This window comes from Nymphalis io, chromosome 20 (assembly GCF_905147045.1).
Source record: "Nymphalis io chromosome 20, ilAglIoxx1.1, whole genome shotgun sequence".
NCBI classification, from domain to species: Eukaryota; Metazoa; Arthropoda; class Insecta; order Lepidoptera; family Nymphalidae; genus Nymphalis; species Nymphalis io.
In genome coordinates this window covers 3,316,912-3,341,182 of record NC_065907.1, presented here as the reverse complement: position 1 = coordinate 3,341,182, position 24,271 = coordinate 3,316,912, and the positions used below count along the sequence as shown (strand labels likewise).

At 37.3% G+C, this 24,271-nt stretch overlaps 1 protein-coding gene across 3 annotated transcripts; it reads right to left on the bottom strand.

Annotated features, from left to right (window-relative positions):
- Window positions 1–1,919: 1,919 nt before the first annotated feature.
- On the bottom strand, window positions 1,920–23,938 carry LOC126776474 (eukaryotic translation initiation factor 2-alpha kinase 3-like). Of its 3 annotated transcripts, none has more exons than XM_050499017.1 (15): window positions 23,633–23,938; window positions 23,029–23,146; window positions 21,787–21,937; window positions 17,845–18,022; window positions 16,267–16,429; window positions 15,558–15,701; window positions 14,745–14,931; window positions 8,395–8,860; window positions 7,808–7,948; window positions 7,158–7,340; window positions 5,970–6,255; window positions 4,565–4,732; window positions 3,638–3,851; window positions 2,720–2,913; window positions 1,920–2,147 (listed from the first exon to the last, which is right to left on the bottom strand). In XM_050499017.1, the coding sequence occupies exons 1-15, from the start codon at window positions 23,773–23,775 to the stop codon at window positions 2,010–2,012; spliced, it is 2,874 nt and encodes a 957-aa protein (XP_050354974.1). In that variant the 5' UTR covers window positions 23,776–23,938; the 3' UTR covers window positions 1,920–2,009. The 3 variants fall into 3 exon arrangements, with proteins under 3 accessions (XP_050354974.1, XP_050354975.1, XP_050354976.1); XM_050499018.1 differs by having other exon boundaries at window positions 4,565–4,729; XM_050499019.1 differs by lacking the exon at window positions 7,808–7,948.
- Between the last annotated feature and the right edge of the window lie 333 nt (window positions 23,939–24,271).

Below are 24,271 nucleotides of genomic sequence, written 5' to 3'. Positions count from 1 at the left end.
TTTTTTTATCAATAAGTCAACAACAATACCACATGTATTTGTAATATTTTAACTTTATTTTGGGATCTATTATATAAAAATAAAAGTATAAAACATTTTGTTAACACTATTTATTATGAATTATTATATAACCTATTATTATAACACATAAATCATTATAACATAGAAAAAATAGTTTCTACTGGACTACGTAGAAATAAATTTGCATCATTTCACCTTATACTTAAAAAATTTCAATGAATAATAATGTTGATATATAATATATCTTAATTTTTGTATATAATTTTTGGATAATTTAATAACTACTAGTTAAGTTAAGATTTTCTCATGAAAATGAAATACTCAGATGATCTGAAACACATTCAAGACAATAAATTATTCAAATAAAATGTTTACGTTTTTATAATGAAAATAGTTTTTCAATAATTCCTTAAGTTTATATAGTAAATATTTTAATAAAAATACAAAACCCTTCCGACACCAATTCCAGTCTTTTCCACAATTAATACTTAATATTATTGCTTTAACAATCAAATAACGCAACGAGAAGCCTCCAAATAAAAATTTATAAATATCACTGGCTTTTATCATTACATTATTTAATATCACTTAAAAATATTTGACTGTCAATGAGTTCCACAAACCTCATGCATATAAAATGCTTATAGTGTACAGTCGAGTCCCGCTTTACCAATTGTTCAATATTGTTAGTCTAAACAGAAATAAAACAAACTATAATTTAGTAAACAAAACATTTTACACGTCTGTTTAATTTAGATATCTTGCCTCATGTATTTTATCTGCAATATGTGCGGATTAAAAACTATTTTTCTTTAATTTTGTACTAGTAGCAGTAGGACTCAACTACACTTAATCCTACAATATGTATTAATAGTATAAACTAAAAAATCAATTAAAATATTTATTTAATTGTTTACTATTTTATTTGTTTTCTTGTATGGGATTTAAACTGAACTCTATATGTAAAATATTTTTTTCTTTATATATGAAGTTGCTATTTGGTTCTAAATATTTTATATCCGTAATTGCCTGAGAATGTTCCACTGCTGGGCTAAGGCCTCCTCTCCCTTTTTTGAGGGGAAGGTTAGGAGCTTCTTCCACCACTCTGCTTCAGTGGGAGTTGGTGGAAAATATTTTATATAAAATATAATAATTATTAAACAATAAACACGGTTGAGGTACAGTGCATAAATTTTATAAATGCATATCTAACATTAGAAAAAAACTTTTAATATGGAATGGGTGTATATATCATATAGGCCTCTGCATCTTTGACAGATGATTTAAGCGGCATCGCGAAGGCACTTTATATATAATGAAATTAATATTAAACAATGATTTGAACATTAAATAGCTAATGATGTGATGAGTGTAGATTGTTTTGGTATGAGAAAAATAAAATCTCAGCCATCGGCAATATTCAATAGTTATTACGTCTCTTTCATAGTAAAAACAACATAATTAACATCATAAACAATGTATGATACTTAAGTTAACGGTTTTTGATTAGTGCATCAAAATTAATTATTATTATATTCATAAAAAAAATTGTTATTAGTACTGCGTCAGTAATTCATATTGTCTGTCATAAAAAAAATGTGTTTATTTTAATAACCATTAATAAATTTCACTTTATTATGGTTAAAGCATGTTTTTATAGATGCACATGAAAATTCATAAATCAATTAAAAAAAGAAAAATCAAAGTTCAAACGTAAAAGAACTTTTATCATATTGATATTTTATACAAACTGAGATTATTTTAATGTCTTTTATAAATTGTACACTTTTAAATTCACTAACATTATATTCGGTATTTTAACCTCACTCACTGAGCTAACCCGTGACCACAACGGGAGCGACTGTCTAAACATTGAGAAAAATAATAAAAAAGTATGATCCCGGTTAAAACCCAAATATAATATGTAATATATTTTTTACACTTAGTACAAAAAAGTGTAGTGATTTAGATAGAGGTGAGTCCAGCAGTCAACAGGCGACGAGGGTGGGCAGCGTGAAGTGCCAGCGCTGGTCGGTGTGTTGGTACAGCGGCGCGCGCGCCCGCACCCCGCTGGCCGTGGGCCGCAGCTTGGGCTCGGCCGACAGCATCAGCTTGAGCACCTCCGTCTGGAAATTGTTTTCATAGATAAATTAATTCACTTATAACTTGTGCTTTACAACATTTGATTAAATTTTTTAGTCCATAAAAATAACACAACAATACATTTTTTAGTAACTTTATATGAGTTGTTTAATAATATATTGTTGAGTTTATAGTCTATCTCCATTAGATTTATTATGAACTGAAAATTATATGGACAGTTCAGACATTATTTTGTAAATTAGAGAGAAACGCGATAACTATTATTTATTTTAATTTGCATTTGCCACTCTTTTCTATTCGACCATAACTTTTTTACCTCTATTTTTTAACATTTTTAAATATTATTTTTTGACATACACTGTGAACGCAGGCTTATGTGATATGTGTACCCAACTTTTGGAAAGTCATTACTACACTAGCTCACTCATCATTTAAACCATATTAAAATATGTGCAAAATCCACCTACCAGTACTTTCACTAATGATGTCACACCACTTACTACAAACTCTTTGAATAGCTTAAAATTAAACTCAATATGTTTTGTATTATCGATATACATTATGTTAGAAATTAGTGAATTATTTAAAAAACTACCTCATTAGGATAATTTTGCTGGAAGTTATGTGGATAGTGTCCATTCCTGGCTCGCATGAGGCAAGCAACCCTCTCTGACTCCGTACCAAATGGATGTAACAACTCGAACAGAACCAGTCCTAGCGAGTATATATCCACCTTGTAGCTGTACGGTTGACCAAGTAATTGTTCCGGAGACATGTATAAATGTGTCCCTGAGGAGAGAAATATTATTTTTTGTTACCATAAAATTTGAAACATATTAATTTTATTTCACTTTTATTTTATATTATTTAATGACTGACTTTTAATAACAATAAGATATACATTAAAAATAAGCTCCATAACTTCTCCTCAAAAAGGGAGAGGAGGCCTTAGCCCAGCAGTGGGACATTCACAGGCTGTTACTGTGATACATTAAAAATGAATACAATCGTATTTTTTTGCGTATTGCTTAAATAAATATATGTATTTAAAATACTAGTAATATAAATTTCAAATATATTATAATAATTAAAGTTCGTTTGTTCCTTATAATCGTTCTGCGATTGTGATTGACTATATTAATATCTGGTTGGCTCCATAAAACCCTACCACTAATAAAAATATATTCTTTTAATAATAATAATGTCTTGGGACATGATTCACACACGGCCATCTGATCCCAAACTAAGCAGAGCTTGTGCTATGGAAACCAGACAACTGATATACTACATATACTACTTTTATTTTATAAATACATACTTATATTTTATAGATAATTACACCCAGACTCAGGACAAACAGACATGTTCATACACACAAATGTCTGTCCTGGGTGGGAATCGAACCCACAACCTTCGGCGTGAAAGGCAAGTATCTACCAACCACGCCAACCGGCTCGTCGTCTTTTATTTGTACTATATATGCATGAGCGTCAATCAGTCGTGAGATACTGACCGACCCTGTGCGTGTGGCGAGCGTGCACGTCGAGCTGCTCGGCGGGCCCGTCGCTCGAGTTGTCCGACATGGCGGTCACGAGCCCGAAGTCCCCAACCTTCACCTTCCCGTCCGGTGCGAAGAAAATGTTACTGGGCTTCAGGTCACGGTGGATCAGTCCAGCCAGGTGCACGTACTCCACCGCTGACACTATCTGACTGAACAGCGTCTTCACCTGGGACGATATAATGTCTGACGTTGCACCGTCGTTACGATTTATAAGTATATTACACCAGGCGAAAAGCCGGGATGGCCTAGTGGTAAGAACGCGTGAATTTTAACCGACAATTGTGGGTTCAAACCCGGGCAAGCACCACTGAATTTTCATGTGCTTAATTTGTGATTATAATTCATCTCGTGCTTTACGGTGAAGGAAAACATCGTGAGGAAACCTGCATGTGTCTAATTTCACTGAAATTCTGCCACATGTATATTCCACCAACCCGCACTGGGGCAGCGTGGTGGAATAAGCTCCAAACCTTCTCCTCAAAAAAAGGGAGAGGAGGCCTTTAGCCCAGCAGTGGGACATTCACAGGCTGTTACGGTACACCAGGCGATATTCTGACTATCTAAGTTTGAATATGAATAGTCTAATAGCATTTAGCCTTACGCCCAATAGTATTCGGCTCAATACTTTTTACGATATATGTATACTTTTTACGATATTTACATAGTGTACTGAATATCGTCTTGTGTGATTATCCATATATTTAGATCATATCGATTATTATGTAGTATATATATAAGTAAATAGGCCACTTTATTGTTATTGGTTTCAGCATGGCATTGTATAAGGTACGTGTCTAATACTGTTTAAAGACTCAACTCTCCTATACATATTGGTATTATATAAACCACAATGCAATTAAAAAAAAAATTGTCTTTTACCTGGTCCCTCCTAGATTCCCAGGTGCGGTTGTTCCTCAACCAGTCGTGCAGGCTATCCCTCCTGCACAGCTGCATCTGTATGTAGAGGTACATCTTGGAGTCGCCAGCTGTGCTTTCGTCTGGTGTACGAACGCACATATCCAGCGACCAGTGTCGGGTGTGACTCTTCTGAAATGGACATTTGTTTATTATCAAATGCTAAAACTTTATAGCAATGCAAGCTGATTATGCCTTGATGACGCATTAAGCCCATAGCAAGTAAGCAAATACTAATAGTATACTTAGTAATTTTATTCATATACAAATTGAACGACCTTACTTATAAACGTTGCCTAGCGACTGTTTAGTAAGACATTGATTTCCCTCTTTATGTCATTATTGTTTTGACATTCGAAAGATAAAGACATCGTCGTCAATCATCCGCACAACAATATTTATAAGTAAAGCCATGTAGATGACAAGATGGCCTAGTGGTTAGTGGTGAATTTTAACCGATGATCGTGGGTTCAAACCTGGGCAAGCACCACTGAATTTTCAAGTGCTTAATTCAAAAAATAAAGACATCGTGAGGAAACCTGCATGTGTCGAATTTCATGGAAATTATGTCACATGTGTATTCCACCAACCCGCATTGGAGCAGCGTGGTGGAATAAGCTCCCAAACCTTCTTCTCAAAAGGGAGAGGAGGTCTTAGCCCAGCAGTGGGACATTAACAGGCTGGTACTGTACTGTAAGGCCATAAGTGAAAATCTCTGACTATATATATAATATAAAATACATATGATATCCTAATGTCACGTTGAAGGAAAGTACTAAATGAAGTTGAAATAAGTTCATATTTGTTTAATGAACAAATGACAAATTTTTATTTATGTATCTACCATTGACGAGGATTTTCATGGGCGAGTATGGTCTCGCCACGTTGGGCAGGTGTGTTGGCAAACGCAGTGGAGGGGTAAAATGTTTATGGGGGGGCGCTGCTGCCCATCCCCCCTTTTCCTCGTCCCCCAGTCGCCTCTTACGACACCCACGGGATGAGATTGGGGAGTACTATTCTAAGCCGGTACTCCACGGCAATTAATTTATGTATATATCTATATATACATAATAATATATATACCTATGTATAACATAGGTATAAACAATATACAAAGTTTCATATTTTTAGAAGAATAATAAAAATATTCTTATTTTTAATCATTTTCTTCGCTTGAATGTGTATCAGACGTATCCGAATTGACTAAATATGAACTTGTGTGTAAGTTATAAATTGGGGATACATATATGTAATAAAATATATATAACTATAGTTATATATATTTCTTATTAATATTTCTTAATTTATTAAAAAAAATGAATCTTAAATATGTTTAATGTATGTGGACTGTTTATACATTTGAACTTACCTTTTTTTTCTTATTATAACTTTGGCTATCTTGAAACGTGTCGCATTCCTTAATCTTCTCAAGTACCTTGTTAGATACTTCCTTTCTAGCCTCCGAGAGTCCTGTGGAGGGGTCGGCTGTATTCGCGAACACAATGAAGGAGTCATCGTTGTCCCCACTGCCGTTGTGCTTGGAGAGGGTGCTGGGTGTGACGTCACTGAGCTTAGGGGTCTCGGTGGTCAAGTGCGGGTCCTTGGAGGCGTTTTCGTCGAAGATGATGCTGAACGAATCGTTGCAACTTAACGATCTTAAAAAATTAATTACTGCAAGTCAATTCTCATTTCATGAGAGAACAGGCACTACCAAGTTTAGTAACTTTCAAATATTTTAAAAATAAAAACAGTAAATATATGAATTTTAAATACAAATGCCAAATAAGTAACATTATTAATATTAGATTTATTTATTTTTGGCTACACATTTTTCAACGACATACATAAATATATTTGCGAGCTAGCCTGGAAACTTATATTTATCCCTAGTACATATATTAAGATTTAATGGCTTTTTGTGTCAGTAGAATTTAACTTGAAGATAATACCGGATCTTAATGTTGGGTAGGCATTATTCGCTACATACCACAATGAATTGGTAAATTGGCAAAACATGGTTTACATTTTACTTAAATATATACTTTGGCCCTTTTAGCACTAGGCCACCGGAATATTACACAAAGTTATTTGACGAGAACTATATATTTTATATACTAATATTATTAATGCGAAATAGCTCTGTTTATCTGTTACGCTGTACTGTCTTACACGGCTGAATCACTTGACTGATTTTGATTAAATTTAGTATGGAGCAAGGTTGAACTCTAAGAAAAAACATAGGGTATCTAATACTTTCTCACCTCTTTTTACCTTCTGCCTATCACGCGAGCGAAGCTGCAGGCAATAAGTAGCTATATATATATAGAATAGGAAGGCGAACGAGTATATGGGCCACCTGATGGTAAGTGGTCACCAACGCCCATAGACATTGGCATTGTAAGAAATCATACATCAGTGCGCCAAGTACTGCTGTTTTGCGGTAGAATATCTGATGAGTGGGTGGTATCTACCCAGACGAGCTTGCACAAAGCCCTACCACCAGTGAAATAACTATAAAGTACATAATAAAAAAAAGTATCTCAATAAGAGCTCTTACCTATGTCTTCTGGGTTCGGAGAGCTTTTTCTCGTAGTCGAGTGCGTCAACACAATCATCGATGGACTTTTGCAAGTTCAACATGACACTTTCTCGCTTTGCGGGGGACTTCTCGGGCGCGGGGGACAGGGGCGTGGGTGAGGTGTAGTCTTCAGACATCGCTACTGACATCCCACCCAGTTCCCTATAACACAAAACAAAAGTTTTAGTAAGCAAGTTACCCACTTTATTACTGATGGAAATCTGTTTAGACCCATCTAAGTGGGTCACCACCTCCCCATTTATTATACGACCAAACAATAATACTTTGTATATTGGTGTGTTCTAATGTTTGAAGTGATACACACAGTATAGTTAACACACACACACACACACACACACACACACAGTATACTTTTTATATTTATTAAAAATCAAAATTAGACGTAATGGTACAACTAGTATGTAACAATATAGAATAGCAGTGGATCAATTTTTTACTATAATTCATGAGATCGAAAAAATGACGAAAATTCGATTTTCGATTCACCCGGAGGTGTAGGTATGAATGTGAATTCACTAATTTTATGTTTATATAATATTATGCATATCGACGTGCGCCTGGCTCTCGTCGACGGACGGCCAGCGCCGCAGTCGGCAGCGCAGACTCGCCTCATCCAGTAGGCGTCGCGCTGCTCCTGCCAGCGCGCGGGCGGCTCCTCGAGCCAGGCGTTGAAGTACCGCACGATGTGCTCGTGCTCCAGCTTGGCCAGCGCGCGCACCTCGCGCAGCACGCGCTCGCGCCGCGACTCGCTGCACGCGCAGCCACGCACAAGCGTATAGACAGGTTGGACGAAATATATTAACAAACTTAAGGTAGTGAGCAGTAGCGGCCTGTGAATGTCCCTCTGCTGGGCTGAGGGCCTCCTCTCCCTTTTTGAGAAGGATTGGAGCTTATTCCACAACGCTGCTCCAGTGCGGGTGGAATGCACGTGTGGCAGAATTTCGGTGAAATCAGACACGTGCAGGTTTCCTCCCGATGTTTTCCTTCACCGTATAACACGAGACGAATTATGATCAAAATTAAACACATGAAAATTCAGTGGTGAAACGAAGTGGTGTACTCAAACTGTATAGTTAAATCTAAAAGGTAAACTATAATAATATTAGGTTTTATATTAATGAGCTTTGATATTTTTGTATGAGTCATGTAATAAAAAAGGCAGTTAAATAGCTATGATTCAATAAAGACAACAAACCGTTTCGGCAAAGTGATTCTCTTCACAGCATACGAGCAATGATCGATGTTGTTCCTCGCCTCGAAAACGACACCGAAGCCACCCTTACCGAGACACTGCAGAGGGGTGAAATCGTTTTCATATCTCCCCGAATACTCAGTATTATTATTCGATGGCGGTCTCTCGTAGTGACGTTCCACGACTATATATTCCTGGTTCATCGGTAACGGTGTCGGAGGCCTGAGTTTCGGGGCGAAAAATCTCGGCCAGATCATTAGGTTCATGAGTAGGGCGGAACTTATCGCTATCAATAGAACCTCCTTCCACCAGAACCATAGAGAGTAGACGTGAACGTGCACGTGGTGGTGGTTGGGCTGGTCATCACTATTGTTGGGTAGAACTATCTCCGGTCCCTCTATGGAGTCTTCGTTTACTTGGACGGCCTGATCGCATGTGTCCTGGAGGTAGAGGAAGAAGCCGTGGTTTTCTGTAAAAAAATATTATTATAAATATTTTGATAACGAACATTCAAACAGTTAATGTGTATCAAAAATTACAACATTATTAAATAGGGGTTTTCTGAATGAATATAATATTGTTATAGTATTTTCTACAGCTGACCGTTTGTCTGACGCCTCCTTTGTAATGTTTTTATTGATGAATCGGTTCACCCCCACCGGGTGTTTTCGAACGCGTATTTCAGGATGTGTATAACAAATAATCTCTTATCCACATATTCTACCGAAACCAATTAGGTAGATGTAAATTTTTTTTTTTTTGTACTATAATAATCTTTACACGATTATAAAATTTGTACTGTATTATATATGAATATATAATACAGCCGTATATATAATATATAGTATATTATATATATATATATTATATATAATATATAATATATATAATATATAGCCGTGGAGTACCGGCTTAGAATAGTACTCCCCCAATCTCATCCCGTGGGTGTCGTAAGAGGCGACTGAGGGACGGGGAAAACGGGGGATGGGCAGCAGCGTCCCCCCTCCCATAAACATCTTACCCCCTACTGCGCTCGCCAACACGCCTGCCCAGCGCGGCGAGTATGGGCAAACCACCTCCCTAAATGGCAGATGCGCCCAAAAAAAGGCCCCCAGTTACCGGCAAGCCCGCTAGGCCCGACCAAGGTAGCGGTCGCGGTATCGGCAGGGCAGGGGGTGCTAAGAATCACCGGTTCACGGCAGGCTACCGTATAAAACGACTGAAAATGGCAACGTATAATGGACGCTCGATGAGGCTGGACCATCACCTCGCCGAATTAGAAGTAGAGTTAAGTCATATAAACTGGCATATACTGGGGTTATCTGAAGTCCGAAGACAGGGGGAGGACACGATAACTCTAGAGTCCGGTAACTTACTCTACTTCCGCGAAGGTGATAACCTCTCCCAGGGTGGTGTCGGTTTTCTAGTCAAAAAGGATCTCATTAGCAGCATTGTGGAAATCAGTAGTGTGTCGAACCGGGTAGCGTACCTTGTCCTAAAACTTTCCGACAGGTACTCCCTGAAGGTTGTACAGGTATATGCGCCAACTTCGACATACTCTGATGATGTGGTCGAAGCGATGTACGAGGACATCGCAAAGGCCCTCAACGACACCTCGAGGGCCCACTACAATGTTGTTATGGGAGACTTTAATGCTAAAGTGGGAGTACAAGATAGCGGTGAATCGAAAGTCGGACCTTACGGCTTGGGCTGCAGAAATCACAGGGGGCAAATGTTGGTAAACTTCCTCGAAGCGCAGGGGCTTTTTTTGATGAATTCTTTCTTTCAAAAGAAGCCTCAGAGGAGGTGGACCTGGCGAAGCCCCGATAACGTGACAAGGAACGAGATAGACTTTATCATCTCGAATAAAAGGCACATATTTAGAGATGTTTCAGTGATCAACAGGTTTAATACCGGAAGTGATCACCGCTTGGTTCGAGGCACTCTAAATATCAACTTAAAAGCCGAAAGATCGAGAATGATGAGGTCTACTCTCCGACCTACCATGCTCCAAGCTGCTCAAGGCTCCGAAAAGTTCCAAATGGAACTTCAAAATCAATTCACCGCGTTGGAAACCATAAGCAGCATTGATGAGAGAACCGACACGCTGGTCAAAATACTGCAAAACACATCCCGCAAGTGTTTTCCGCCACAGAGAAGAGACAACGCACCAAAACTCTCTGCTGAGACACTCGAGCTCATGAGAAAACGACGAGAACTACCATCGTTTTTGTCAGATAAGGCCTTAAACCGAACAATAAAAACGCTGACGCGACGCGATCTCCGACGCTCCAATACCCGTGCCATCAAGGCTGCGATTGAGCAAAATCGGGGATCGAAAGTGTTCGCTCGCAAGTTTGGGAGGCCGCGTCTGACAAAACTTAAAACTGAAAATGGTGGGGTCGTTACCTCTAGGCCTGAGATTATCGGAGAAGTAGAGAGGTTTTATGGGCAGTTGTTCTCTTCAAGATCGGATAAACCCATGGGAATCAGTATTGATGACCAGCGCGCCCCTCTTATGCGCCATTACTCCGAGGAGCTCCCGGTCGTTGACCAAGGAGAGATTAGGGCGGCTCTAGAACAGCTTAAAAACAACAAATCTCCGGGAGATGACGGAATCACAACAGAGTTGCTTAAGGCAGGCGGGACTCCGGTCCTGAAAGAGCTAGCAAGCCTCTTTAATTCCGTCATCCAACATGGCAAGACCCCGGAAACGTGGAGCGGGAGTGAGGTGGTACTGTTTTTCAAGAAAGGTGATAAAACCCTCTTGAAAAACTACAGACCAATCTCCCTCCTGAGTCACGTGTATAAGCTGTTCTCAAGAGTCGTCACGAACCGTCTCGCCAGACGACTTGACGAGTTCCAGCCCCCAGAGCAAGCCGGCTTTCGATCAGGCTACAGCACCGTGGACCACATCCATACTGTTCGGCAGATTGTGCAGAAGACCGAAGAGTACAATCAGCCGCTGTGTATGGCATTTGTGGACTACGAGAAAGCCTTCGACTCCATCGAAACCTGGGCAGTGCTCGACTCATTGCAGAGATGTCATATCGATTGGAGATATATCGAGGTACTGAGATGTCTGTACAACGCCGCTACAATGACTGTCCACATCCAGGACTGTAAGACGAAGGCGATCCAATTGCGCAGAGGGGTGAGACAGGGGGATGTAATATCCCCGAAACTGTTCACCAACGCGTTGGAAGACGTTTTCAAAACGCTGGATTGGACTAGGTATGGAGTCAATGTAAACGGCGAGTACATCTCACACCTTCGATTTGCCGACGATATCGTCATCATAGCAGAGTCGCTGGAACAACTCACCGAAATGCTGCGTAGCCTAGGCGAGTCTTCCCGGTGTGTCGGTCTCGGCATGAACTTGGACAAGACCAAGGTCATGTTCAATAGGCATGTCGTGCCGGGACCGATATACGTCGAGGGCAAACCTCTCGAAGTTGTTAGTGAATATACCTACCTAGGACAGATTATACAAATCGGTAGGAACAACTTCGAGAAGGAAGCCGATCGAAGAATTCGCTTGGGATGGGCAGCATTTGGCAACCTTCGTCAAGTCCTCAAGTCGTCTATACCGCAATGTTTGAAGACGAAAGTCTTCAACCAATGCGTCTTACCTGCCATGACATACGGTGCCGAAACGTGGACACTAACTGCGGGACTAGTCCACAAATTCAAAGTCGCTCAGCGTGCTATGGAGCGAGCTATGCTCGGAGTATCTTTGAAGGATAAGATCAGAAATGAGATTATCCGGAAAAGAACCGGAGTCACCGACATAGCTTGCAAAATTAGCAGGCTGAAGTGGCAGTGGGCTGGTCACGTATGTCGTAGGACCGATGGCCGTTGGAGCAGACGAGTCCTAGAGTGGAGACCGCGAATCGGCAAGCGCAGCGTAGGGCGCCCTCCAGCCAGGTGGACCGACGACCTTAAGAAGGTGGCGGGCACCAACTGGATGCGGAAGGCGGAGGACAGGGAGCTTTGGCGCACCTTGGGAGAGGCCTATGTTCAGCAGTGGACAACGATTGGCTGTTGATTGATTGATTGATTGATTATATATGAAAAAATTATGATTATCTCATGTAAACTTTTTTTTATAAGCAAATCAATTTAGGTGCTCTCGTATAATTCTTGCTCCGTCCGAGTTTTGACTGTGACGTCACAACGCCGATTCGTTATAGCGGGCGACTGTTTTGCGATACGCGCGTTGATAATTTTGTATTTATTTCACCCTTCTTTGTGATTTGACGCCTCAAATACGTTCTTTTACTTATAATAATAATAGAACAATTATTAATATATTATTTTATGCTAAAATAAGAGCAGTATTTTCACGTAGACTAACAAACAATCTACCGAAAGTCGATCTTATGATTGCGGATTCTTTCACAAATCACTCGAAATATATTAGTGAGCTTATTATTATTGTTTGTTTTAATATTTTGTTAATGCAGTTGATCATAACTGTGATCGGCAATAAGCCCGTATTCTTCATTTAGATACTAACTAGTGAATTCCGCTTTCGATAGAAAATAATATCGATTTAGAATATAATATACATTTCTTACATTTTAATTTTACGTACACAGTTCGGGGTGCGATAGTTACGATAGAAAGCCACGGCATATTATTGTAAATTTTCCTCTAATGAAAGTGCATATAAAATTAACAATCTCGAATGTGAAGGATGTAAACATACTATGTCATTGGTAGCGCTCATAGCGATGTGAGGAGCCTTTTAATGAAATAATCTGTTACTGGAAGAAACCTTTTTTATGTAAAAGGGGACAAACAAGCGGGTGGCTTTCCTTATAGAAAGTGATTACCACTGTCCAAGAACAGCAACATCAGAGTGCTTGCAGGTGCGTTGTCGGCCTTAAAGGAATGAGTAGGCTTGGGATTTTCTTGAAGGTTTCTATGTCATAACGGTTCGGAAAAGTCACCGGGTAATATGGTTCCGCAGATGGCAGGAAATGCTTTAAAATAGCGCTGTAGTAGTGGATTTCCAGACATCGAGATGGTATGGATGGAATTTAGAATATAGACACGATGTTCGGTGGTGAAATTCAGCGAATGGGATTAATCTAAACAGTTCCTCAGAGCATTTTCCGTAAAAGATGCGATGCGATAGAAGATGCAGAGTGATAACATCTCTCCCGCCCAGAGATGAGAGCAGTACTCCACGTGGAGCTGAGTTTTCGCCTTGTAGAATTTTAGGCGAGAAGCTGACGTGAAGTACTGACTTACCTTGTTGAGCATACAAAGCTTTTAGAGGCTAATTTGGCTTCACCTTCCAATAGACCGCGGAACCTAACGTCCTGATACTGGATTTGGTAGCGAGGCGGTATTCTCAAAATGAGGGGATGACCATTTTAGAAGTCATCGCGGTCAAAAGGTGTCATTTTAGAAGTCATCGCGGTCAAAAGGTGTCATTTTAGAAGTCATCGCGGTCAAAAGGTGTCATTTTAGAAGTCATCGCGGTCAAAAGGTGTCATTTTAGAAGTCATCGCGGTCAAAAGGTGTCATTTTAGAAGTCATCGCGGTCAAAAGGTGTCATTTTAGAAGTCAACGCGCTATTCTATTTGTTAAATTAGTACGCTATATTTTTTTATACAAACCGAAATATAAATAAAATCAAGAATAACGCGAAAATTTAGGCGAAACTGTATGGGCGAGTGAGCGACGTTGGGCGATGTGACGTCACGCGTCGATCGGTCGCTCCAGAAAAAAATTTAAGAACTCGTATTTTATGTATATATGTATGTCTGTAATCCCTTAGAAATATTTAGGTATTTAATAAAAAATATTATTTCAAGTCCGATGATAACCGTGATATCTATATATCTATGTGTGATAGCATAAGCAAGTATAAGGTACAACAAAACGAATTCAGCATAAGCTAGGTGTCAAATTTAAATTTCTCATTTAGTAGCGTAATACTATTACTTTGACTGCCTCGTTGGTCTAGTGGCTTGATGTAAGGCCGCAGACCCGGAGGTCCTGGGTTCAATTCCCAGGTCGGGCCACTAAAAAGTTGTTGGATTTTTCAGTCAGAAATTTCTCAGTAACAGCCCGGAGTCTGGAAGTTGGAAGTGTGTTCACTCCCGTGCCTCAGAAAGCACGTAAAGATGTTGGTCCTGCGCCTGAACTCTTTCCGGTCGTGTCGGATTGCCGTCCCATCGGATTATGAGAGTTAGGGAATAGAGAGTGCACCTGTGTTTGCACACACACTTGTGCACTATAATATCTCCTGCGCAGTTGGCTAATCTCTCTTGAGATTGGCCGCCGTGGCCGAAATCCGTCTGGATGACATTATTACTATTAACTACTTCCCAACTTACCCGTCTTGCCCGAATTTCCATGCAAAGTAATCACAGCTAGAGTTCTGGGATCTTCGACTGGTTGTGACAGAGCGGTGCTGCCATCAGCAATGAGAGGCATTGACTGTTTCAACTTCCACGGCACCGGCTTAGTTGAAACGGATGTTTCAATTTTTTGCGCGTACAAAACACTCTCTTGAATGTAAAGCTGAAATATATATATATATTTTTAATGTTTATTATTATGGGTAGGTACCACCCACTCATCAGATATTCTACCGCAAAAAAGCTACTTCTACAGTACTTGGTATTGTTGTGTTCCGGTTTTAATCGTGAGTGAGCCAGTGTAATAACAGACACAAGGGATATAACATCTTAGTTCCCAAGGTTAGTGGCGCATTGGTGACCACTTACCATCGGGTGGCCCATATGCACGTCCGCCAACCTATAGTATAATATATATTATTTAATGATTTTTTTATTATCTGTTATATGATGCATTTGATGAATTATACTACGTGACACATTCTACAAAAGAAGCGAACACGACTATAATTCTTTTAACCACTTTTCGATTGTTTTTCCATACTATACATAGAGAATATGTAGACAGCGCGATTCAGGAATGTATCATATTAAATCAGCGCCATCTATCGTCAACGAGTTGTAACATACGCCATTATACAGTAAATGATTAAAAACACAGAAAGTACATAAAGTTCACTAGACTAATAAGGCAGTCATTTATAAATCAAAATCTATACTACTATTCAAAAGTGATATTTATAACTTGTAAACGTGTGTCTTTGTAACTTTAAAAATGTTATATTTTACCTGTGTGTTATGAACTCCCAGATATAACGAGGGTGCATTTTGTGTATTCGTGTCGGTCAAAGCTCGCGCGGCCTCCCACAAAACGTCCATGTTCTCAAGCGAACCGTCCTGGAGCCTCCACATGCCGGCAACGGGCGCTTCGAGCTAAACATTTTAAAATGAATTTAATCTTTTCCGGGACAGTAATCCTACACAACTGGAAAGAGTTAAGGCGCAGGAACAACGGCTTTTCGTGCTTTCCGAGGCACGGGAGTGTCCACACTTCCAACTGCCAGACCCCGGGTTGCTACTGAGAATTTTCTGACAGAAGAACCCAATAACTTTTTATTGACCCGATCTGGGAATTGAACCCAGGACCTCCGGGTCAGCGGCCTTTTATCTAGCCACTAGACCAACGAGGCAGTAAAATGGTTATGTATTTTAAATTTAAAGCAATTTCTTTCTTTCACCTCCACACTAATAAATTGGACGAATAATTTGATAGCGCACAATACATATAAAAAAATCAGTTTTAAATACCGATGTATCAGAATTTTTGTTGTCATTGTCGTTTTTAATAAAAACTAATTTTCCCCAGCGTGTTGGACGGGGGGGGGGGGCGTGCTTATGGTTTAGGAGTTAGACAGGAGTTACTTTCGCGTTTATGATATGAGTATAGATTGTCAGTATCAGTCAGTATCAGTCAGTACCAGTCGGTACCAGGCGGTACCTTGTGCTGCCACAGCGGCGCGTGCGAGTCGCGGGCGCGCACGCACACCTCCCCGTCGGACAGCGACACGCCCACGGCCAGCGCGCGCCGCGCCGCGCCCGCGCCGCCCACGCACTCGCGCCGGCTCAGCGCCAGCTGGTGCTCCGCCACGCTGAAGTTCCATCTACAAAACACCGTTCACTCTCTTATTTGATATAGTATACATAAATAGTCTTTATAGTATGAGTATAATCTTAATCGTAGCCTAACACTCGTGAAAATATTTAAAAAAACAAAATAATACACAGGAAAGCTCTTAAAAAAAAATTATAAATTTAATATCTATATATTAATAATAAATTATTATTATTAAATATTATATACTTACAATATTAAATACACTTTGTTTTTCTTTGTTTATTGAGAGCTTACCTGTGTATTATTTTGTTTTACTTTTTTTATTATGTTTGATGTGTGTGTGTGAGTTTTTCTTATATATGTTTGTTTATCGATATATAAGCAGTACCTAAACAATCTGACAGGATTTATGGGTGTGTCAAGAATAAAAATAAATATTGATATTTTGTTGTTAAAATAAATTATTGCATCTTCACATTTACAGTTAGCTTGCTTGGTATGTAGCTTTATTGAACTGCATAAGATCCTAATTTAGAGAGATTTTGTCGGGTTTCCTGTCAAGATTTTTTAGAAGCAGCTTGAGTTTTTATCTCGTGCCGTGCCTCGGGAGTCACATCGAGACGTTGGTTCTTTGGCTAATTTCTAGCTATTCGTGTCTGATTGCCATCCCTTGAGATTATGATATTAATTTTTTTTTTAGTAACAGCCTGTGAATGTCCCACTGCTGGGCCTCCTTTTTTTCGAGGAGAAGGTTTGGAGCTTATTCCACCACGCTGCTCCAATGTGGATTGGTGGAATACACGTGTGGCAGAATTTCAGTGAAATTAGACACATGCAGGTTTCCTCACGATGTTTTCCTTCACCGTCAAGCACGAGATGAATTATAATCACAAATTAAGCACATGAAAATTCGGTGGTGCTTGCCCGGGTTTGAACCTACGATCATCGGTTAAGATTTACGCGTTCTTACCACTGGGCCATCTCGGTTATTATATAATATTGATAATAATAATATTGATTATGAGAGTTATGAAATAGGACAACCGTGTATATTTGTTACAATATTTCAACATCATTTATGCTGTATAATTTTGGAGCAATGGAGAGTTTAGGTAATATATCATGTCATCATTACGGTCTTCTTCTGTTGTTGTTGTTGAAACTCAATAATCACACTCGAGGACTTAAATAAGGTGTAACGTACACTTAAGTCCTCGATTACTTAACTCTTTATTTGATGACTCGTTTCGCGTGTGAGGGTCAGGTGCGAGGAAAATTAGTCTTTGACCGTATTTGGAGTTCAAGCTTGCTACTTACCAAATGTCACCAAAAACCTTTCAGTTGTGAAAACATCTGTCATGTTATCAGACGCATTTATATTTATAATATTAGACAACGATGCAAAATGAACCCTATTGCTACGAAATAGTGGTTATCGAAATAAGAAGTTATATAACTCACTTCTCGGTTCCGGAACGCGGGTCCAACGCTCTCACTGTGTTGGAGTGTCGCCTCAACACGATGATGTCCCGTCCAGCGGTTGCCGTTTGCTGTTCACTGTTACACCCACTGGAGGAACACTCGTATATGACGGTGCCGGTGTGAGCGTCCAAACCCACCCATAGGGTCTCTCGGGCACCTAACAGTGAGCAATAGAAAAATCATAATTTTATTTTTGTTTAAAATAACCGGTCCATGAGCCTAACCATAATGACTATTATTTAAAATTGTATTTCGTAACGTTCAGGTTAGTTGCGAGTATATAATACAACAACATATAATTTACATACATTACATATAACTTTTAAGCATATGGACCAAAAATATTAACTATTCCTTTCAACATCAGCACGACGCTGCTACCTAAACAACTACCCTTTATGTAATTTAATAATAAATAATAATAACTGCCTAGTTGGTCTAGTGGCTCGATGTAAGGCCGAAGACCCGGAGGTCCTGGGTTCAATTCCCAGGTCGGGCCAATAAAAATTTACTGGGTTTTTCTGTCAGAAAATTCTCAGTAGCAGCCCGGAGTCTGGAAGTTGGAAGTGTGTACACTCTCGTGCCTCGGAAAGCAAGTAAAGCAGTTGGTCCTGCGCCGGAACTCTTTCCGGTCGTGTCGGATTTCCGTCCCATCGGATTATGAGAGTTAGGGAATAAAGAGTGCACCTGTGTTTATGCACACACTTGTGCACTGTAATATTCTCTCTCTCTCTTGAGGTTGGCCGCCGTGGCCGAAATCGGTCTGGAGGACATTATTATTATGTAATTTAAAATCATTGATATATAAAAAAACCCTAGATACACGGTCACTAACAAAAGTAACACTCGAAACTGTCACCAACAGAGATGTGGAGTGGAGACGAATATTATTTATACTATTTATTTTTATACCTAACCTTCTCCTCAAAAAGGTAGAGGAGGCCTTAGCCCAGCAGTGGGACATTCACAGGTTATTTATTTATTATTATGTTACTGGTTACTGGTTATTTTTATACGATATTGAATTAGTTTTTAAGTTTATTAAATTTAAACACGTATTATACTTTTATCCCAGCGTAAATATTTTTAGTCCGGGAAACTGCAATTTTTTCAAGTTTCATGGTGTATCTACCACGGATCACGGTTAAAACTTTAAAAATATAATTATTTTTTAAACTGTCATGGCAAACTGGTTGGCAACAGCAGGAAACACATTAATTTACTTGGAATAAATTTAGTTTATTGTAGAGTCGTCTTTTTGAATTCGATTTTAGGTTTTCTGCTGTTTTCTCTGCGATATAATGTAAACGAACGTCTATAAACTTTAGTAATAGCTTTTTACTATATAATACGACTAATTTTTAAAATTTCTAAATTAAAAACTATATTATAATATATAATGTATAAATATTTGTCAAAAACTTTAACACAAAAAGCTTATATTAATTAAAAAATTAAGCATAATAAAAAAAATCGACTATATTGACTAAGAACAGGGTCATTTGTATTGTACGACTAAATTAAAGGAGGCTGTTATGCATAGTTCTTACACTTACAATACGGTCATTGAAATTTGCCGTATTATACTTGGTCCGATTAGTGAAGTTTTGAGACAAATTAAATCAAAATCACACATTGCATTGTATATTAAGTCATAAAAACAACAAAAACAAATCAATAAACACTTTTACTTACCGATAATACGATATCCCATAATTTTTTTAACGTTCTTGTTGTAATATTGTTACAATTTACCAACGAACACTTCGACATTTTTAAAGAGGCACGCTCTTCGAGCAGTGACGCGGGCGAAGCGAGACTATTTGAAATGAGCGCACAATTTTGTATTGTGCGCTCATTTTATGCGGACATTTTTGAGACGCTGAGTTTAAGTTTAAGTGCGTAAAAACTATGTCAAAAATGTAACTTGTTTTTTTAAAATCGAAAATATTTCAATTCAAACAGACTTTTACAAGTTTTTTTGAATCTTCAAGCATAACCACGGGTTCGTTGCAGATTATACAGCGAACTGATAAGAGAACAAACAAACTTAATGGTTACTATTTGTAAAATAAAAAATATAAAAATGTGTATGACTAACTACAACCAAAATAATTTATGTTAATTTTTATGCAACACAGGCTTTACTTATGAGATTATTTTCAATAACAAATTCATAATTATTTATTGCCAGTCGAAATAAAGATTTCGAAATTTCGATAAAAAAATGTAATATGTCGTTTAAAAGATAATTATTAACATTAAAGAGAAAAAACTTGAGTGCGAAACAAAAATAAAAACAATAAACCTTATAATAAAATTAATCTATTAAAATTATTTTTATTATTAGTAACTACTACACTCGATGTTTGTTTGTATTTTTTAATTGATAAGTTATAATACAGATAAGATAATGTATATAATTGTACTGCACCAAAATTAGTTTTACACATGTTTTATCTGTGTTGAACAAAATATTCATAAAAAATTAAATAATTATATCTAAATAATAAAAGAAACTGCACAAACTTTTCGCTATAGAACATTTCTTATGTATAAATAAAAGATATATTAAAATTAAATGAATCACAATTAATATTATCCAGCGATATCAGAATCTTTATGTATCACGACGCTTCGCTTAAGATGTAATTGAAATTCGTTTTTTAAATGTACAAACATCACACATACTTATTGACAGTATATTTTTATTATATAAAATAGGTAGGTAGACTTGGATCATAGACATTGGCACTGCTAGAAATATTAATTCAATGCGCCAGCAATCTTGGAAACCGAAATGTTATGTCCCTTGTGCCTGTTACACTGGCTCACTAACCCTTCAAACCGGAACAAACTATACTAAGTATTAGCTAGCTGTTTGACGTTCGAATATACTATGATGAGTGGGTGGTATACCCTGACGGGCTTGCACAAAGCTAATGGTTCGGAAAAAGAAAATACCCTGACCTAATAAGTATACCAAATAAAGTGATGGATAACGCAATTAATGCAATACATTGCAATGTATGCATATCAATTGTAAATTAAAATATACGTACAATAATTTAATCTATGAGTATGTTTAATGGATAAGATATATCAAAGTAAATATATGACGCATAATAATTACCTATTTTGATTGTTAATTTTAATATAAAACAATTACCTAGTTTAGTATAAAAATTATAGATTATTTATATAGTAAGTTTATTATATTAAAAAAACGTAATATTTTAATAAAATTTACTAAATTGTAGGGCTTTGTGCAAACCACTCATTCAACACTTACTCTACCCCCAAACAGCAATACCCAATATTGTGTTTCGGTTTGAAGAATGAATGAGCCAGTGTAATTACCGGCACAAGGGACATAACATATTAGTTCATAAGGTCGTTGGTGCATTGGCAATGTAAGAGAAGGTTAATATTTCTTACAGTGCCAATTTCGATGGGCAGTAATAGGAAATACAACAATACCAAGTATTGCTTATTGCGGTAGAATATCTCACGGTGGTACCTACCCAGACGAGCTTGCACAAAACCCTACCACCAGTTCTACATACCATCAGGTGGACTTGCCACTCTGCCTAGCTATTTAAAAATAATAATTATTATGGTAGTTCATCTCGAAGCAGTAACAATATTTTATTATAGACTTATTTACTAAAATAGTGTTTATTTAACAAAATTATATTAACTAACTGCATCGTGACTTAACATTACAATCCTCGACTTGTGACGGAAACCAATACAGTATCAAAAGCATTCCTAACGAAGGTTAAACCAGCCAAAGTCTGTCAAATTATTATTCTTGGAATGTCATACAATAAATAGTGCCAACTTCAAATCAATGGTATAAAGGCAAGCGTTTGATGATGAAAAGTTAAATTCATACAAAAATGCCTAAAGCCAACTTACCAGCTATCACCAGGTCATCCGAGTATTTGAATGATGATGACAGTAGTTGCTCGGAATCAAATGGCAAAGGCTCTATGGCATCTCCGCTCATACTGAACAGAGTCCCACGTAGGGAAGGAACTAGCCGAACCCATTTGCCGCCTGAGGTGAGCTGCGACAGATGGATTTTTTATTAGTTTTTTTTACTTCTCTAATTTAAGTATTTACTTTACGGAAAAAATTATCAGATCACATAAATATTCTGCGAACTATTGTCTGTTTTTATAATCTGCTTAATAACATTTTAAAATTACTGATTAACATACAACACACAGCCCAAAGATTTTTCAAAAGTCATCTGCTAAGGGGGTTAAATATTGAATATGAATGCTTGTTATGTAACAAAAAGTTTGTGATTTACAGTAACTATAATCAGTTATGGCATTAAGTTGTAAAACATAGCTAAGTCTATATTTCCGGCTTATTAAGAGACAGCTCAAATCTGGGGAAATGCAGTATAGTATCATTATCGCTGCTAATTAATTAAAAACCGTGCATATGGTCAAAATAAATGTAATGATGAAAAAAGTAGTATCTGACATGTTTCTCATAAATGCTTCTCTCAAACTTTATTTTCCTCTAAAATAGTTGACAGCCTCAAATTATTGCACAAAGATGAATTTAGGGAATAAAACAAAAACAGATATTGTTCATAACAAATATTAATTATTCAAAACATGAATTTATATATTTCTAAAGTGTACAATATTCTGATACTTTACAATAATAAGGAAATAACAAAACACTAGATATAATTATAAAAGAAAATATTGTGAATTCTAGTAATTATTTAGAGCAGCAGTACTAAGCCTGCGGCCTGCTGGGCTTTTCTAGTTTTCCCGCTTGCTTTTACTTTATTATCAACTATTTTAAATTTCAAAGGTTTTTTTTAACACCTAAATCATTTGAATTATGCAACTGCTTGTGACCACGGACACAAAATGCAATGTGTTTTAAACATTATAAAATGATAAAAAAATGTTAAAATATATGCAATAAATCCATAAATAGTAGTTTTTTGTTTGCGGCCCATGACACCATGACTAACATGACTTTGTATAAAGAAAAGGTTGAGCATCGCTTATTTAGCGTGTTTAAAAAGAAAACCTTGCATAAAATTGTCATGACACATTCAGACTTGCCTTCATAAAAATCTGATTTATAACCAGGCTACAGGCATGAAACCAATAAAACATTACTCACTTCAACATGATGTAAATTAGAAGATAACAGTGGCTGAGTGTCCAAAGACCATGCTTTGATGCCATTATCTGAAGAAAACGCTGTAAGGCGTCCATCCAAAGTGCTGACTATTATTAAGCTGAAAATATTAATTGCTTTATTGAATGACTGTAATACAGGAATTCAGAAGTATATCATAATTTAAATAATCACAAAATATGCGTGTGAATAAATCAGATAAATTGTTGATTTTTGGATTTAACAGTTCTTCTATAATAATGATTGTAAATTAAACTTATATATTAATTTAAAGGGTGAAAGTATTAAAAGTATGGGTATATTTGTTTACATAACCGACTTTTTTGTGACACAAGATTTGTGTAGGTTTTAACTTTCGAGATAAACTAGCAAGGTCGTGATTAATTGGATTAGCAGTTTTTAAGCGCATTAATTCTAGAACTATCTAGAGCTACAGTCTATGGAAAATTTGCGTATGGCGAATATATGTAAATGAAGCAAACATATTTGTTTACAAAATATAAAAAATATTTTATTTGTTTATGTCATTAAAACATGTGACGAAAGTTTTTTAAAATATTTATATCAATAAATATTAATATCTTACTCGTTAAAAGCTGTATCCTTAGCTGCGTGAGGATTACAAAACGGTAACTTCTGAATAGTATCATCAGTCCGAATATAATTAACAAAACATGTAAGCACAAAAGCCGCTTTCAAGGCAATCACCCGCCAATACCAATTCGACATATTATTATTGCAAAATTATACGTGAACATCTCAACCCCCTTAATTCGGGTTTTTATTTAGATTACGAAATTTTGGTAAAAAATTACAACTCGGAAACCGAAACGGTAAAAGCAACAAGAACAACCACAGAGTCCACAGATGATCACTAATCGTCAATCGCAACTCACAGATCTCCACGTAAACTGTCAAAAATCTGTCCACTGTCAACCAAAAATGACAGTCAGTGCTGCCAATGTACATTACGCTAAAATAAATAAAGCACAAGGCAGCTCATATTACATGTAAAACCGAAAATTATTGTATATTTGTATTTAAAGATAGAAAATATTTTTAATTCCAAGTGATATATTCAAACATAAATTTTAAGGTGCAAATTGGATATTGTAGCCTGTAGGAATTAAATATAAAATAAAAATGTTATCATTTCTACTATGTAAAGTTTTTGTCTTAAATATCGTCACTCATACTTGAGTGCTTTTTTTCTATCGTTCTTTGA